The sequence below is a fragment of the Anabrus simplex genome, chromosome 10 (genome assembly GCF_040414725.1).
Source record: "Anabrus simplex isolate iqAnaSimp1 chromosome 10, ASM4041472v1, whole genome shotgun sequence".
Taxonomy (NCBI): Eukaryota; Metazoa; Arthropoda; class Insecta; order Orthoptera; family Tettigoniidae; genus Anabrus; species Anabrus simplex.
In genome coordinates this window covers 71,365,285-71,382,178 of record NC_090274.1, presented here as the reverse complement: position 1 = coordinate 71,382,178, position 16,894 = coordinate 71,365,285, and the positions used below count along the sequence as shown (strand labels likewise).

At 37.7% G+C, this 16,894-nt stretch overlaps 1 protein-coding gene across 1 annotated transcript in view; it reads right to left on the bottom strand.

Moving 5' to 3' along the window:
- RpLP0-like (ribosomal protein LP0-like) overlaps window positions 1-16,894 on the bottom strand; it is a 49,954-nt gene that overhangs the window by 9,508 nt on the left and 23,552 nt on the right. The window contains exons 3-4 of the mRNA XM_067154347.2: window positions 11,825-11,974; window positions 1,030-1,258 (exon numbers count right to left, since the gene is read on the bottom strand). Coding sequence (XP_067010448.1) covers window positions 1,030-1,258; window positions 11,825-11,974 — 379 coding nt within the window. The remainder of the gene's footprint in view (window positions 1-1,029; window positions 1,259-11,824; window positions 11,975-16,894) is intronic.

Below are 16,894 nucleotides of genomic sequence, written 5' to 3'. Positions count from 1 at the left end.
GGAAGAACTGCATGGAATCAGGAAATAGAGGGATATGGAATGACAATAAGTGTGGAAAAGAAACACTATAGTGATGACAAGAAGTAAATGGAAGACCATTAGAGGCTGTGAAGCTTAAAATATATGAGGAGTATACTTGCAGAAGGTGGTAAAATGAAGGAAGAAATTGGAAAGAGAATCGAACAAGCCATTGGGCTTTACCAATCTGCGAGAGGTCCCAGCGAAGATAGAAGAAAATTCTGCACTCTATGTATTACACACCAATTTTGACATACGCGGTGGGCACATGGACAACAACAAAACATGGTTAAAGCAGAATAACAGCAGCCGACATGAAATTCTTTAGAGGAATAATTGGGAAGACATGAAGAGATAAAATCAGAAACATAGAAATCAGAGAGAGAATTGGATTCCCTAAACTGCAACACAAGATAGAGACCAGTAAGCTGAAATGGTATGGACAGATGATGAGAATGGAAGAGGATAGAGTTCCAAAGCAAGTATTCATGGAGAAAATGATAGGAGGAAGACAACGGGGAAGGCCCAGAAAGAGGTGGATGGGTACGGTGAAGTAGGGTATAGAGAAGAGCGGAGTAAAAGTAGAAGAAATATTGGAGGAAGCAAGTGGTGCAGAGATAGAAAACTGTGGAGATCCTTGATTCACAAACCGATCCAGAAGACTGGAAACAAGAAATGAAGATTCTTGTATGCGTTCTTGTTGTCACAAACCTCCTTTTAGTGGGACTTAAATTATATGATGTGGCAGGCAAGTTAATGTAATTCAATTTTTAGATGTTATTGAGTTCCCTCTTCAACAACATTTTTTTGACCATGTGGTATCGCAGTATTGAAATTTCACTGTATAGAGTAATATTTCATGTCTATGAACAGTGTGTTGACATCTGTACGATTCTATTGTGTTTAATCACAGCACATTCCTATAAACCTTGAAGTGTACATCACATTCGACTACCATCTCCCACCACAGAGATGACGACAGGGACCCTAGCTCTACAGTGGCACACTTACCAATATTCTAGCCTGCTCCGGTTTTAGAACGTCGCCCAGCGTACAGACAGTATAGTCTTCTCGTAACGTCACCACTCCTTTCTTCAGTGAGGTGGGCATCCCGAGCTGTCTGAGGTGTGGCTCCATGGAGTGAGGAAACTGTTCCAGCGGGCCCTTTGGTAGAACCACCGTGGATGTGGCCACCGAGCCTGAGCGGGCGAAGTCTGTATCGCTGTAGTTAGCAAACCACCTGCAACCATTTCAAAATAAAGTTATTCTTGCCAAAAATAATTTAAAACACATACCTGCCAAGTTTTAGAAATAAAAAAAATAGGAAGATTTTTTAATTCCTGGATTTCATCGCGTATATTGCACCACGGTCTCGATGTAAAGAAGACAACATAAAATGCATCCATATCTACAGTTACAAGGTGAATTGACCATTACATTTAAAATCTCAAACTAAGAAAACATAAAAATAGTTACAAGAAAATGTAACAAACACGGAACAAAATGCATAATAGTTTCCTTTATTAGACTGTATCATGAACAGAAATTCAGTTTTAAAGGTATCTCTGAACACTTGGAGATAACGTTTGTCAAGTTTTGTGGCCATAATGTGAATAGAAAATACCAAGTACTGTCACCGACACAGCTCTCGGAAATACATTCAACTCATTAAAATTATGAACTAAGAATGAACATGAATGCACTGTAATATGCGAAACTACCACATACAAAACAGATCAACATGTCTCATCAACATTCGACTTTGACAGGGGAAAAATTACAGAACCGCAGGAAAAAACATGTGGCCTATACCTGCGACAGACAATGCACCCGCCAAATAAAGCATCAAAGCTTGAAAATGAGGTTGCGTAAATTACACAAGCACACAATAATTTATTCTAGGGAAAGAGTATTGACCATACTGGAGGTTATATTGGTCAAAAATAGGAAGAAGTAAAAATAAATCGGAAAATCGCAAGAAGAGTTAAAAAGCGGAAAGTTTCCAGGTAAATTGGAAGGGTTGACAGGTATGAGAATACATATAACCTGGGAAGTGTAATTGAAGGAAATGGAGGAAACAGGATGGAAATCAATGAAAGAGGAAGGTGTACAAATGGATTCTCTAAGAGTGTGGGAGGATTGATATCAAACAAGGATGTACCACATAGGTGTAAAGGAATTATGTACAAGACTTATTTTGTGCCAATTCTGACGTATCGATCAGAAATGTGGGTGATGAAGCAGAGGGATGAAAGCAGAAAACAAGCAGCGGAAATGAAATTTCAAAGGTGTCGAGCAGGTTTAACAAGAATGGACAGAGTAAGAAATGAGAGAGTTTGGAAAATGGTTAATGAGATACCTTCAGAAAAATCAAGGCTGCAATGGTATGGACATGTTAAGAGAATGGGAGAAGAGATGTTAGAAATGGAGTTGAAGGGAAGGAGAACTCGAGGAAGACAAGAGGGACAGATGGCTGAAAGGTGTAAAGAAGAGCATCGAGGCAAGAGGAAGGAACTGGACGACAGTGACAGAAGATTGACAGAAAACGATGGAGAGGCTTATGTTCCAAGCAGACCCAGCCTGTGGTTGGAAACTGCTCCAGATGATGATTATGATGACATGATTATTCGTGGGCAACCTAAAGAAATCAATTCAAAAGTAAAAGCATATATAAAAATAACTAAACAGCCATCGAAAATTGCAATCACCAATCAATTCGTAACCAGCCAAGCAGAAGCATACAGTAGTTCGCTACTTGAATGCTACCTTGATACAGTGGCACATTCTGTACTTCTTGTCTCTACCTCAAGAAAACACTGTAATGGCATTTTATGGCAATGAGGAGATTCTTCAATTAGCACATTTTTAACGTTGAAAACATTTCTTGGCAGACAAAGTAGGCGTCCTCATACTCTGAAAAACATAAAATTAAGCAATTCCCTCAATTGTGCTGAAAGTTGAAAGGCTGAAGGGTCCAAAAAGATTTCAAATTATGAGTTTTGGATAGCTCTATCAAACTACTTCTGGCCTAAATGCAGATCTGGAAATACAGCCTAAAATTGCTTGTTTCTTTATTCATTTTCTTTCAGATTCAAAGCTTAGCCAAATTAATTTATTTACATAATTCTTCTTGTAATGTGTTCCTTGGTTCATTACCCTCAGGCGATTTTGATTTTTTGTAATATATATCCACACCGACTGTAGTTACAAGGGTTAAGAGAAACTCTGCATTGACTCACATTAGCGCTCGTAATGGTAGAAAAAGGCAAACTGCTAATCTACTCGACTGGATAACGATGATTGAGAAAAAGACTGAAATTTTTAGGAATAAATAAAGAATATCTCATTTTATTTACCTAAAATTCGTAGCTCATATGTTTTCAATATTGAGTTGCTTGCCTGAAGGGATTTTTTAAAAACTACTGCTGTTGTATACTGTATCACGTTTCTTGAGTGCTTAGGTTAGCTGAAGAGTTGTTTTGCACAGTCGCATGCATTGCAGTAATATCTTGGGAATGAGGATTCAGCCTCGTTAACAGGATAAAAGGGATGCAGATACTTTCCCTATACGTCACTTCACTAGAGATGTCATATAGCTGGCAGAAGAAAGCCTGGAACGAAACATCTGACGATGAGGTACGTACGAATTTGGAAAACAGTGAGATGAAATAACAATAGTAAAGGGACAGGGAAGGGAACTACCTATGTAAATTCTTAATGGCTGGCAACCAGGTATTACTTAATTGATAGCCAGTGCCCCTGTTGAATTTGTTAGGATTTCTACATATTTCCACAGCTTCCCGTATAATCCTAGACCTGTAGTGTCTAGTGTCTGTAAGAGCTCAAGCATCTTGGAAGATGACATCATGACCCGACGATAGAGCGTGTTTCCAATCCCGATTCATTAGCTTCTCTGAGTACGGTATTACATTTTAGGAGGTTGTATTGGATCACCTGTTCTCGCGGAAGTAGTGCGCTGGCAACAGAGGTAAGGCGATACTAATTTGTTTTGTGAAACATCAATTTAGAAGTAAAGCGGTGCGAAGTATAATACACTGAGTACAGAGACGCTCAACTGCCTCCCATAATCCTCCTCTTAATTTTACCCTTGTCCGGTGAGAGGCAGGTTGCTAATTTCTGATCCTGGCCTAATGAGCTAGAAGGAATGCAGCACTGGAAGTGGCTGCAGTTTCAGTCTACCATTAGATGGATGTGCGAGATGTGAACCATAAGTGCATTATGAGACTGCAATTTGCTATCCAGCAGGACTTCACTTCCAAGTAAGTTATGGAGAAATTCAAGTTTTACAGCAAGTTTTGAAATTCAAGAGATTCAATTCGCGGAAAAGCGTAGTAACTGTGCCACGGGCCAAGAATTTAATACGATGGACTTTAATGTATGCAAATGGCGAAAACAGGAAGATTCTCTTGAAAACCTGAACAAATAAAGATATGCGTTCTGGAGACCAAAAAGTGGAAAAGTTTCCCCGAGGTAAAAAATTAACTCCTTCACAATATGAAATGTTTACATGATTAGAGATCATCAATTTCATTTCCCCCTGTCCAGCTCCTGCCAGGTCAGGATGTTGATAGCACTTCACCATTTCCTCTCCTTTCACCACTCCTCTTCAGTAATCGTATTCCAGTCCAGTCTTCTATTTCTTATACTGTTCTTGACAGAGTCCATCCCCCTTGCACTGGGCCTCCCTCTTCCCCTCTTTCCTTGTATGATAGCCTCCAACACTTGTTTCGGTATCTTTCCCTCCTCCATGTCCAAACCATCCCAATTCTTCTCCATCCTATCACTCAGTTTTTCTACCCCTAATCTCTTTTCTGAGCTCAACATTTCTTACTCTGTCTCTCCTTGTCTTTCCTACCCTACTCCTCAGGAGCTTCATTTGAATGGCCTTAATTTTACTCTTATTTCTTGATGTCAAAGCCCAAGTCTCTGATGCATACGTTAATATAGGGGTATAGTAAATCTTGTATTATCTCTCTACATTTCATACGAACTTTTCTGTTTTGCACCAGGTACCTTAAACTTGCATTACAGCGAAACCTCGATTCTCCGTTTTTCGAGGGACAATAAAAATAAAACGTACAACACGGGAAAACGGAAAATCCGGGAATGAATGAAAAACATCAACAATTTGGCTCAACATCACAAAAATGAAATATGTATAACTATAATCTTACAAAAACTCCTAAACCAAACCACAGCCCCAGTGGGACTTTGCCTGCCAAGCGACCACTGCTCAGCCCGAAGGCCTCCAGATTGGTCAGTGCGACGAATCATCTCGGCCGATATTCCTGGCTCTGTAGATCGGGGTCGCCATCTCACCATTAGATAGCTCCACAATTAAAGGTAATCACGTAGGCTGAGTGGACCTAGAACCAGACTTATATCCAGGTAAAATTGCCTGACCTGGTCGCAATCGAACCCAGGCCCTCTGGATGAGAGGCGGGCATGTTAGACCTCGAAACCGCATTAATTACTGGTACGCGAGTTCAAAATCTCGATACTTTATATTCAATTTTACAGGGGAATCTTTTGACAGTTTCCCGTGAAAACTTCTTTCAGTTCAGCAACTTTGATTAGGCTAGCCAAACTCTTCGAAAAATCTAATAACGCCAAGCCAAACGACAATCGACCCCAAGTAGTTTGTAATTCTCTCATCTAATAAAATAATGCACATTAGATACAAAAGCACCCAAAATGATGGCAAAATTCGTTAATTTCTTATTCTTTCATCGTAATTTGGTCTCCGGTATACTGTTCGTAGTCAGTTTCTGGAAATCTCGTACCGCGCAAATTAGGCCTACGTTGACTTTTAAAGGTTATGTTGAACTCGAAAACATGGTTTTGAATGTAAGTATCGATTCTTAAAAGTTCTCGAATGCATTACATTCAATTCTGCGCGTCACAAATCCAATAAAATTGGAAAGATAAAAGAAATATCAAAACTTCAGAAATTACGGTTATTCGTGGCCTTGAGGTCATCTGGAAAGCACGCTCGCTGCACATGTCAGTACGAGTTTGAAATGATACCAACCATTTAAAATGTAACGTGCGCAAATAAAACGACTGCAGTTTTTGGTATTTTGATACGAAAACGTAAAATTCTCAGTCTTACATTAGGACCTCCCATGGCTTTCTTTTTTTAAAATGTAAGGTGCAACATCTGTTTTGGTCTCGCTAACAATCATGTACGATAATATTAAAATACTGAATTTGTGTTGAGATGGAGCAGTTTCGATTCCTGCCAGAAAGCCCAGTTACTCTGCAGTGCCCTGAGCAAAGTGCCGAAAACCTCTTCGGCAGTATGTTTGAAAAAATGTAAAAATATAAACATCTAACCCTGGACATAATATAGACGTTTTATAAGTGCGAACATTTGATGAAACTCGTTCCGTCTTCAAGCAGAGCTGTCAAAATGTGCCGTGTCTCCTTGCAATTGTTGTGGCCACTCTCTGCTTTATGATTTTCCGAGATTCTCTAAACAATACCACCCGAATGCGATGCTAAGATGGTCCCTTATGCAATCATTTCGGAAAAGGCTAGGAAAGCAACAGATAGGGAATCTGCCACCTGGGCGACTGCCCTAAATGCAGATCAGTATTGATTGATTGAAGTTCACCGCCGATCGCTTTTCCAGTACCGGTACAGTACTTGCTTTAATTACAGCAGTGACGGGGCGTTAACGCCAAAATCCATAAATATGCCATAGCCGTACTTTCGTGAGATACAGTTTATTAAAAAAAAAAAAATTGATCGATTATTTAGCGTTGGTAGGACTGGAATTTCTGGACGGTTGATCCGGGAAATTGTTTCTTCGAGGAACAGATAATGCGGAACTTTTACAATGTGATTTAATTACGATGCTTGCGGGACCACGTAATTTGAATGCATATTCCGGGAACGGATAATTGAGGTTCCACTGATTTTCCCTTCCCAAATATTTGAAGTATTCAACAACCATAAGGTTTTGTCCCCTGATACTAATGATTCCTTCACTTTCCCCTCTTGTCATCGCCACCGATGTAATAATAATAATCTTACTGGTTTCACGTCCCGCTAACTACCTTTACCGTTTTCGGAGAAAAAATTGCTCAACCAGGAAGATGAAGACAAGCAAGCAGTTATGCAGCATCCGAAAACATCAAACATCTGGGGTGGAATGTGAACAGTCTGTACCATCAAGGCAGGAAACACGGCCTGGACATTGCACTTACTGTGATAAATTCAAACACAGTAAGACCAAGACAGTGCAGTGCTTGTTAGTTGTACATCTGCAAGGAGCGTACAGATTCAACTTGTGTCAAACTTGTGCAGGGGAAGATGGTGACGAAGGCGAAGGAGTAGGCCTACGAGGAACTGCAGGGACCAAAGTGTATGATGTACTTTGTTATTGTTATTACAAATACTGCAATAATTATATTAGAAGTAGTTAATTTACAGTATACAGTAGAATCTCGATAATTCAAAATTCGTTCAAAATCCCATCTATGCTTAAAGTAAATACAAAATTTTAATATTCCACCTTCTCAATACTAAAAAATCATTTAATGTTTTTACAAAAACATTACAATGACGTTAAAAGGTACTAGTTTCTGTCCACTGCGGACCATCATCAGCCTAGCCAAATTACAACAGTAAAAGACATAGTGATAAAAATAGTATGGAAAAATGAGAGATGATCTAGAAGGATGGGATGGTGGTGGAATGACAGATAAAAGTGAAAAAACCGTATTTGCGAATAATGATAAAAGTAACAGAAGTGTTCACAATGACAAGTAAAATCTTGTGAAGTCACGTAAAAACTCTTGATGAGATAGTCTTTGGTTGGCAGTTGCTCCTCTGTTGCACGACTGACATATATAACTATGCTTCTAGAAAGTTGTAGATGTAAGTTCCACTTTTGCGTAGAGGGAAGAATTGTCCGATGAGACTAGCACCAGATTAAAGTTGACAAAGTTGAACCTGTTCTATGGTGGAATTAAAGGCTTTCTGTGTTAAACAGAAGTAGTCTCAGTTCAATCGGGACCCCAATGAACCTGGGGAAAGAAGATAGTATTAACGTGGGTAATTGGATAGAGAACAAGCGAGGCACCGGAAAATATAAACGATGACTCACCTTGCGCTGCGTGGAACAAATTTGCTGGATTGAATGCAACTTACAGAGTGAGCATGGCGCGGAGTAGATCAGCAGGAAAGGGGTAGGTGAATACGGAGGGGAGGAATGACGTAAGTGGTGGAGGGTGGAAGGGATGGGAAAGGTTCAAGGCGGGGTGGACGGGAGAGGAAGTGATGGTGTTTGTACTGTCGGGGAACCCTTAATTGACTTAAAGAAAGAATTTTGAACAACCGATTTGTTTTTTCTGTAATAAGTAATGAAAAGGTCAAATAAAATATTGGGTTTCTCAGTTATTTCGTTAAGGTTATAGTTGGCATTAAAGTATTGATCTAAATGAATGTAAAAGTTCTCTATTATATTGAGTAGAGGTCCTTTCTTAGCTATTTTGAGAATGTCCATGTCTGTTTCAATATTCGTGAATTTGTGGTTATAGTCGACCATATGTTGGCCGATAGCTGAAAATTTGTTGTATCTGACTGCATTGAAATGTTCTAAATATCTAATGTTGAAGCTCCGGCCGGTTTGCCCCACATAAGAAATATTAGAGCATGTATTACATTTAATCCTGTAGACGCCTGATTTTGTGTACCTATTTATTTTATTAATATGTGATGTGTTATGTAAGATGTGTGTGTTGTTGTTGGTTTTAAAGGCTATTTTCATACCTTTTTTCTTTAAAACATTGGTGATCTTGTGAATTCCATTGACGTAAGTGAAGATGGAAAAAGAGTCATGTTTAGGTGGTTCTTTTTTAAGTGTGGTCTTGGGGCGAAATTTATGTTTGTTAATGATGTTTTCTATGAAATGGCTATTGAAGCCATTGAATCTGGCAATGTAGCGGATAGTATTCAATTCAATTCGGTAAGATCTTTTTTATTCATAGGAACGTTGAATGCTCTATGTACAAGACTGTTGTATGTTGCTTTTTTGTGGGGGAGGGGGTGAGCTGAATCTTGTCGGATTGTGACGGCCGATTGGGTGGGCTTTCTGTAGATCTTCTAGGTTAAAGATTCCTGTTGTCTAGTGATCGTAATATCCAGAAAATTGATTTTTTGATCTACTTCTGACTCCAATGTGAATTTAATATGCGGATCGATGTTATTAAGTGTTTGGAGTGTGGTGTGAGCATCTTCCAAGTTCTCGTTGATAACTACTAGGACATCGTCGACGTACCTAGCCCAAAGGAGAATATTGTCGAATTTATTGTCGATTTTAGTATTCTCGAGAAAGTCCAGATAGATTTCTGCGAGAATGTCTGATGCAGGTGAACCCATTGCCAGACCGTTTTGTTGATAGATGGTACCATTAAACGTAAAAAAGTTGTTATTTACGACTAATTTCAACAATGTAATGAAATCTTGAATTTCCAATTTACTCCAATGACTGTTTTTGTATAAGTTACTTTTGATGATGGGAATTAATTTAGAAATTGGAATGCTTGGGTACATGTTTACGATATCAAATGAGTGAAGTGAGTAATGAGGTTGCATGTTAAATTTATTAAGTTTTTCTATTAATTCAAAGGTATTTCTAACCGATTTATTGGATGAAAAACGGTAATTTTTGCTTAGGAACTTTTGAATAAATTGTGCGGTTTTATATAAAGGGCTCGGTCTAAAATTGATGATTGGACGAATGGGAGCACCTGCCTTATGAATTTTTGGAAGAGCTCTAGCCGTAGGAAGCCCAGGGTTCATACTTATAAGCTGGCTTTTTTCATGTTCAGTGAATAGGAAGGAGGAGTTTTTTAAGGTTTGTTTAAGGAGTCTTTGGACTTTTTGTGTGGGGTCTTTTTTAATTATGGAAAAGGAACTATCTTTAAAGAAATCTGATGTTTTACTGATATATTCATTCTTATCGATGATTACGGTCGTGTTGCCTTTATCGGCCTTGGTCACGATTAGGTCGTTGTCCTTAATTTTTGTCATTATTTTGTCATTTTATCATTATTCGCAAATACGGTTTTTTCACTTTTATCTGTCATTCCACCACCATCCCATCCTTCTAGATCATCTCTCATTTTTCCATACTATTTTTATCACTATGTCTTTTACTGTTGTAATTTGGCTAGGCTGATGATGGTCCGCAGTGGACCGAAACTAGTACCTTTTAACGTCATTGTAATGTTTTTGTAAAAACATTAAATGATTTTTTAGTATTGAGAAGGTGGAATATTAAAATTTTGTAAGCATAGTCTCAACTCAATACGGAACCTAACAATGAAGTTTATTACTTTTAATAAATCCCATCTAATTCAAAGCAGCTCTCATTCTCAGTCACATGAGGTATGGTTTTGCATGTTATTTAAATTGCTTAATTCGAAATATGGATAATTCGTAATTCAAAGAACAATGTCTGTCCCATTAACGAAATTTGGACTGTTAATTCAAAACTGCCTTTACATTTGAAAGAATAGTATTTCACAGAGTAATTTAAATTCAAAATTCATCCCCATCATGATAGAACTTCGGTGTCTACAGTGTGCTTCATATTTCTAAGTTCGAGTGAAATCTTAATTCTAATGTACTCAGCATTTTAAGGAACACCACAATATCACGTAGCAGGCAGTGTGCGGAGAGGCAGAAACACGAACACCGGCGACGCCGACAATTGGCGAAAAAGCGTGGCTCATATAATCAATTCGTACGGACCAAACAATATTGTCGCTGCCAATGACACTGCATTTTTTAAATGCCGAACCCAAATGGACTTATGGTTTTAAAGGAGAGAAGTACCAGCCGGGGAATTCTACAAGATTGGGAGTCATTGTACTGTGCTGCAATGCACACGGAAGCGAGACTTTCTCCACTCGTCATAGGAAAGTTCAATAAGCCACGATGTATTAAGGGCATTGGGTACTTTCTGTGCAAGTACAGGGCATCTAAAATGCATGAACTACAGTAATCCAATGAATAAAGCACTTGTACAGGAGAGCCAGCATAGATTTCTTGTCGTCTTTGAATCATGCTTGTTTCCTCTTTTGTTGCGTGAAGTTATGTTTACCAGTGATTTATCCAAGTGCATTATTTGAATAATGTAAATGCACCTTGTTGGATACATCTTGGAAATAGTTTCTTTTCCATGGCATTTGAAAGGTTTACACTGTGAATCAAGGTTAAATGCGCGCAGTAACGGGTCTTAGAATATTTTGTGACGCGGAAAAGGTTGGCATTTCTGAATTACAAGCTGACGGTTAATTGAAAACCACGTAATTCAAAGTCCAATTTTTATGTCCCAAAGACTTCGAATTAACAAGGTTTTACTGTAATCAGTACCCACTGGCTGAACTAAAATTTTCAGTTAATTTTGGAATATGTAAAAATATTCTTTTAAATGAGCAAAAACCAGACTAATTTCATGCAAACAATAAAAAACAGAACAAAAACATGTAACACACAACAGAGAACTAGTGAAAAAATTAGTACAACACAGCAATGTGCCATTTCAAACAACCCGGTCTAAGACAACCAGAACGAATTATCGCATACCTGGAGTGAATGAGACCTCTCCCAGGTTAACAGTAATATTAAAAACTTGCACGGTAGTTACAGGAGCAGGTTGTGCAAGCATTTTAGTCGACAGAAACCTCCTTTTGGCCTAATTCAAGTATTTGATGATTACACATGCTACTTCAAATATTCAAACTTCCCAAAATCGACTTATAAAACTTACTCCAGAACTTCGTCCCTGGACTTGTTGGTAAAAAGTAAACCACACTGGCCCCGGAGCTGCTTGGCCAACTTGTGCAGGTTGTCCTCCACCTCCGTCTCGACAGTCTTGCCCAGACCGATGGCCATCACTTTATTCTTGCCAAAGAAAAACCTGTAAAAACAACAAACATAAGAGAACTGCATCCATTTTGAGTGGGTTTTACACAATCCTCAAAATAATAATTAATAATTTGCATTTTATGTGGCCCAACACAGGACCACTCCAGTCACGCAAAGCAAATTTAGCTTTTCTATGCATGCAATTTTTGTTCAAGCTCTCAGATGCTGACATCCTTTCTTCAGTTGAGAACACTCTACCCTTTTGCCTTAATTTTGGCGTGTAATCTTACATTTGAGTCATTGAGAATTTTAATTTTGTCTGTTCTGTTCTTAAGATCATTTAGTGTTATTTGTAGTTCATTAACATCTTAAATTTCCATGATCCGTTTAATCCTGGTATTGCTATTCCATAATTTTTCTATTAATTCTGGTTTTTGGTGTTCTTGTAAGATGTGCTTCTTTCTAAGTGTGCTCAATACTGGTTCGATTTCTTTATAAACGGTTTTCTGAAGCTGTTCTTCAATGGCCATTAACATGATATTGTTTATTCTAAATTATTCTTTTTTCTACCTACTGTATTTTAGCTGTATTAGTAGTTTTGAAAATAGTTTCACTCGCATAAGTGCTGTATGACCGTTTTTATAATGTCTTATTTTGCTGCAAAGGATAAGTTTTTGTTGTGTGTTTTTTGTGACAATTTGCTTTGTTCAATTTATTTATTCTCTTTTGCCAGGTTGGTTTTTCATTTAGATTATAAGTTATAAATCAACAATTTTGATTTTGTGTTCAATATTTTGAGTTGCAGATCAGTGAACATGATTTCAGTTTTTTTTTTTTTTTCAAAAGAAATTCTAGGACCTATTTCTGTCATCCAATGGTCTGGAAATTTTTCTGTGATACAAATATTTTCTAAAGCCATGTGTAAGGAAAACTAAACTGTATTACTTGCAAATTTTCATATTTTAACAAAAGCCTGATCTTCTCCACATGCCTTATAATTTTTCAATTCCTTGAGTGCTTTTTCTACTTCTTGGAAAGTTGGAGGATCTATATTATTAATTTTGGTTTTTATTGGAGTCTTCTTTCTTCTTCTTTAGGGTTTGTCCCGCCTGGTGGCAGGGCCCACTGAGTGGATTCGTTGTCTCCATTTAATTCGGTCTCGGGCTATGAATGGATGTAGCCTTACAGCTTTCAGGTCGTTGTGCACCGTATTGGTCCATCGCTTTCTTGGTCATACCTTGGGCCTCTTTCCAACAACTTCCCATGCATACGCTGACTTTGCCAATGTATTGCCTTCTGCACCCAACACATGCCCAAATCAGTGCAGACGGTTTTCCTGCATTTTCTTCTGGATCAGTGCAATGCAAAAATGTTTCCTAATATCATCATTTGAAACATGATCCAGTATAGTGATGCAGGCTGTCCACCTAAGCATCTTTGTCTCCTTGACACTTATTCGACGTTCCACCTCCTTTGTAGCTGGCCAACACTCAGTGTCGTAGAGAGTGGCAGGACGAATAACAGTCCGGTAGATGTTATATTTCAGATGGTCCTTCATCTGATGGTCGCAGGTGAAGCCTGTTGTCATTCGCCACTTCAGCCAGAGTACATGTATCCTTGTGTTGCTGTCATCAGTAAGTCAGCCATTGTCAGAGATTGTGGAGCCAAGATATTTAAATTTCTCAACCCATGGCAGATCTTCACCATCAACGTGGATGGTTCCAACTTGGTTTTTATTGGAGTATTTGTAGGAATTTCCTTGGTTCTGCGTAATTCAAATTGCCAGCATTTCACTATCATTATAATAATTTAAACTGTGTTTTACAAGTTGCTTTACGTCGCACCAACACAGATAGGTCTTATGGCGATGATGGGATAGGAAAGGGCTAGGAGTGGAAAGGAAGCGGCCATGGCCTTAAGGTACATCCTGCCTGGTGTGAAAATGGGAAACCACGGACAACCATCTTCAGGGCTACTGACAGCAGGGTTCGAACTCCACCTCACAGCCACACGACTAGGGGCCATATTTTTTGGTAAGAGCGATATGCACCAAATTTTTTTCATATCTCCTTTCTTGCCTATATATGACCTTCGTATTTTAGCAAAATGAACACACGAAATCCTATTTTCTGTGCGAATTGTGCAAATAATCACGAAATATACGCCATATGGTACGATAAGTGCGAAATAGTACCGTCGGACGCACCTGAATGCTGCATATCAACGGCACACTCAAGAAGAATTTTAAGAACAAGCTTTACTATATCGTTCTCATGTGTGTGAATTTAAGTTTTTTTCATCAACAGGATTTGAATGTTTGTACTTGAAACAATCTGAAACATCCTCGCTATTTTGATTGACGTTCTTCGACAACAGATTTATTTTATTGTGTTTGTTCTGTCCTTGTCCTTTTTAAAGCTTTTTCTTGAATATCTTACGGCTGATGATGTCTACAAGTTAGACTAAACATGTCCTGTATTATTTAATAATGTTGTTAAAATAAATAAACAATAAACTTATGGTATTGTAAAGGTGGAATATTGAAACTTAACCTTAAAGGATACGTTACCCATCGTAAAGAAGTTGAAAACTGATAGAGAGCAATTTGTAATAGACACAACAAAATCATTAATTCAAGCCAACATTCCTCTAGAAAAATTGGTTAATCCTGGCATAAGGAAGTGGATGAATTAAAAGGAAAGATAAATAATACTGTCTTTATTGTAAAATATGACAGTATTAGTAGGTCTAGTATATTATAAATAAATCGCCTGGTTCAGTAGTAATAATGTTATTGTTTTTACGTTCCACTAACGGTTTTTGTAGACGCCGAAATGTTATCCCACAGGAGTTCTTTTACATGCCAGTAAAACTAGTGACACGGGGCTGACATACCTGAGCTCCTTCAAATACCACCGGACTGAGCCAGGATCAAACCTGCCAACTTGGACTCAGAAAGCCAGCGCTTTAAACGTCTGAGCGAGCACCAGCATTAGGTTTTCGACGTCTAATGTGGTCAGCGAGAGGGGCTTCCTTTCATACACAAAGTTACTTTCTAACTGTCGCACAACTCTGCATGCAGATAATGTTGAAATTATGCCTAGCTTGTACTATGGAGACTATTCAACATTTAAAATAATGTAGGCCATGCGTAAATTCATATTACAGGGCAGATCACCTAACTTCATTTTGAGGTCTCGGTGATTTATAGTTTTATTTCTGCAACATTTTGTATATTTGGTTATAACAAGGACACATAAGAGTTCACTTTATCCCATACTTTAAGCAAGATTTCATAAGAAACATCGATCAGTATGGCAGTTTTATTTCAAGAAATACCTACCGAAATCAACAGTTTTATTTCACCAAGAAATAAGGCCCTTACACATGACCCAAACCATACAGCCACTTTTTCACAAGTGTCTTGTGCAAATTAGTGCTTAAATGGAAAGTTCAGAAGATGGCCATCCGACCTGTCCTCGTGTATGGTATTGTTAGATTTATGATTTGGTTTGTTTTCTTTTAAGAGTGTAAGTTTGTTATCTAGGGTTTTTTGTAAGTTTGTTATCTAGGGTTTTTTGTTTCTTGTCTAAAACGTCTGCAAGTTTCTCTGTTATATGATTTTGGATAGAGTTCCATTCTAAAGGAGATAATTCTTGTGCAATTTCCAAGTGTGTACGATATAATTGCAAGTTCAAAAATGATTTCTTCCTATATAGAGCTTTAATTTCACTTTTTAGCCAGATCACATTTATTTTGTTTTGAGTATCTGCTACCTTTGAATTAGATACGTTGTTTCTTTGTATAGATTTTAAAAACCTAGGTACTAATTTACATTTCAAACATTCTTTCAAGAACCAAATATCTTTGGATATCTTACTGATTTTGATTTTGAGATTCAGATATCTATTCTTTTTGTTTGTATTAGCCTGGTTGGCTATTTCATTGCAAGTGACTAATCTCATGTTTTAATCCGTATTGAAATCTGTTGATATACAATAATAAAGTTTTATTATGAATCCAGCTGTTCAATACATTATAATGTTATTACATTTAAAATAACTTCATTAGTTAAAAAGTTATATATGGGACATGTATCGCTCCCTTATAGAGCATCATCAGCCAAATCTGAATCTCAAATAATTGTTATTTACGTAAATAAAGACTTAAGAACTATTAGAACAGCTAATAATCATCCAACATTAAAGAACTCAACCCCTCCTTGCGCTCCTACTAGATATTCCCCTTCCAAAACCACACCCACAAACATTTCTCCTCCTATCCCTACTCCCTCCCCTCAAACCCCACCACCTCACTCTTACAACACAAGGAGTAGACACAGAACAGACAGTCACCACATAACCTTGGACAACACCAAACCGACAAACAGCAATTGGAGGGGTAAGTGAAGTTTCTAGAAGCACACTCTTAACTAGCAACACAAATTCTGATTACTTACAAGATTCCTTTTCTTGTTACAGACATTCAACAAGATAAACCAAGCAGCAGCTTTCAATACAAACGTCCCTTTCAATCATCCTTATCAAATCCATTAGTTCAACGAACGGTCATTGACATCTATAAGAACATATCTTTTCAACAGCATTCGCCGAGGTCACATGACAACAAGCATTTAAATTTCTTGAAGACCAACATTTATCCTGTTATAAGTTCAATCATCAAATTGACGATAAATTTGAATCTTTATAGACTCTTATCCACAAGGGATAAATAACTTTTTTACCAGATCTCATTGCTAAGAAAATCCTCAAATTTAGGTCCTAAGATTGATCTTCACGTCTTTCTAGGATTTTGGACATGATATATATATTATTTATTTTATATTTTAGTACTCTCTCTTCCATTATTTTAATGTATCTTCCTATTAAGCACATGTAATTAAGCCATGTATACAAAGATTTCATATTTTATGATTTTCTAATAGAATAAGTTTTAATTTTGTCAAAAATGT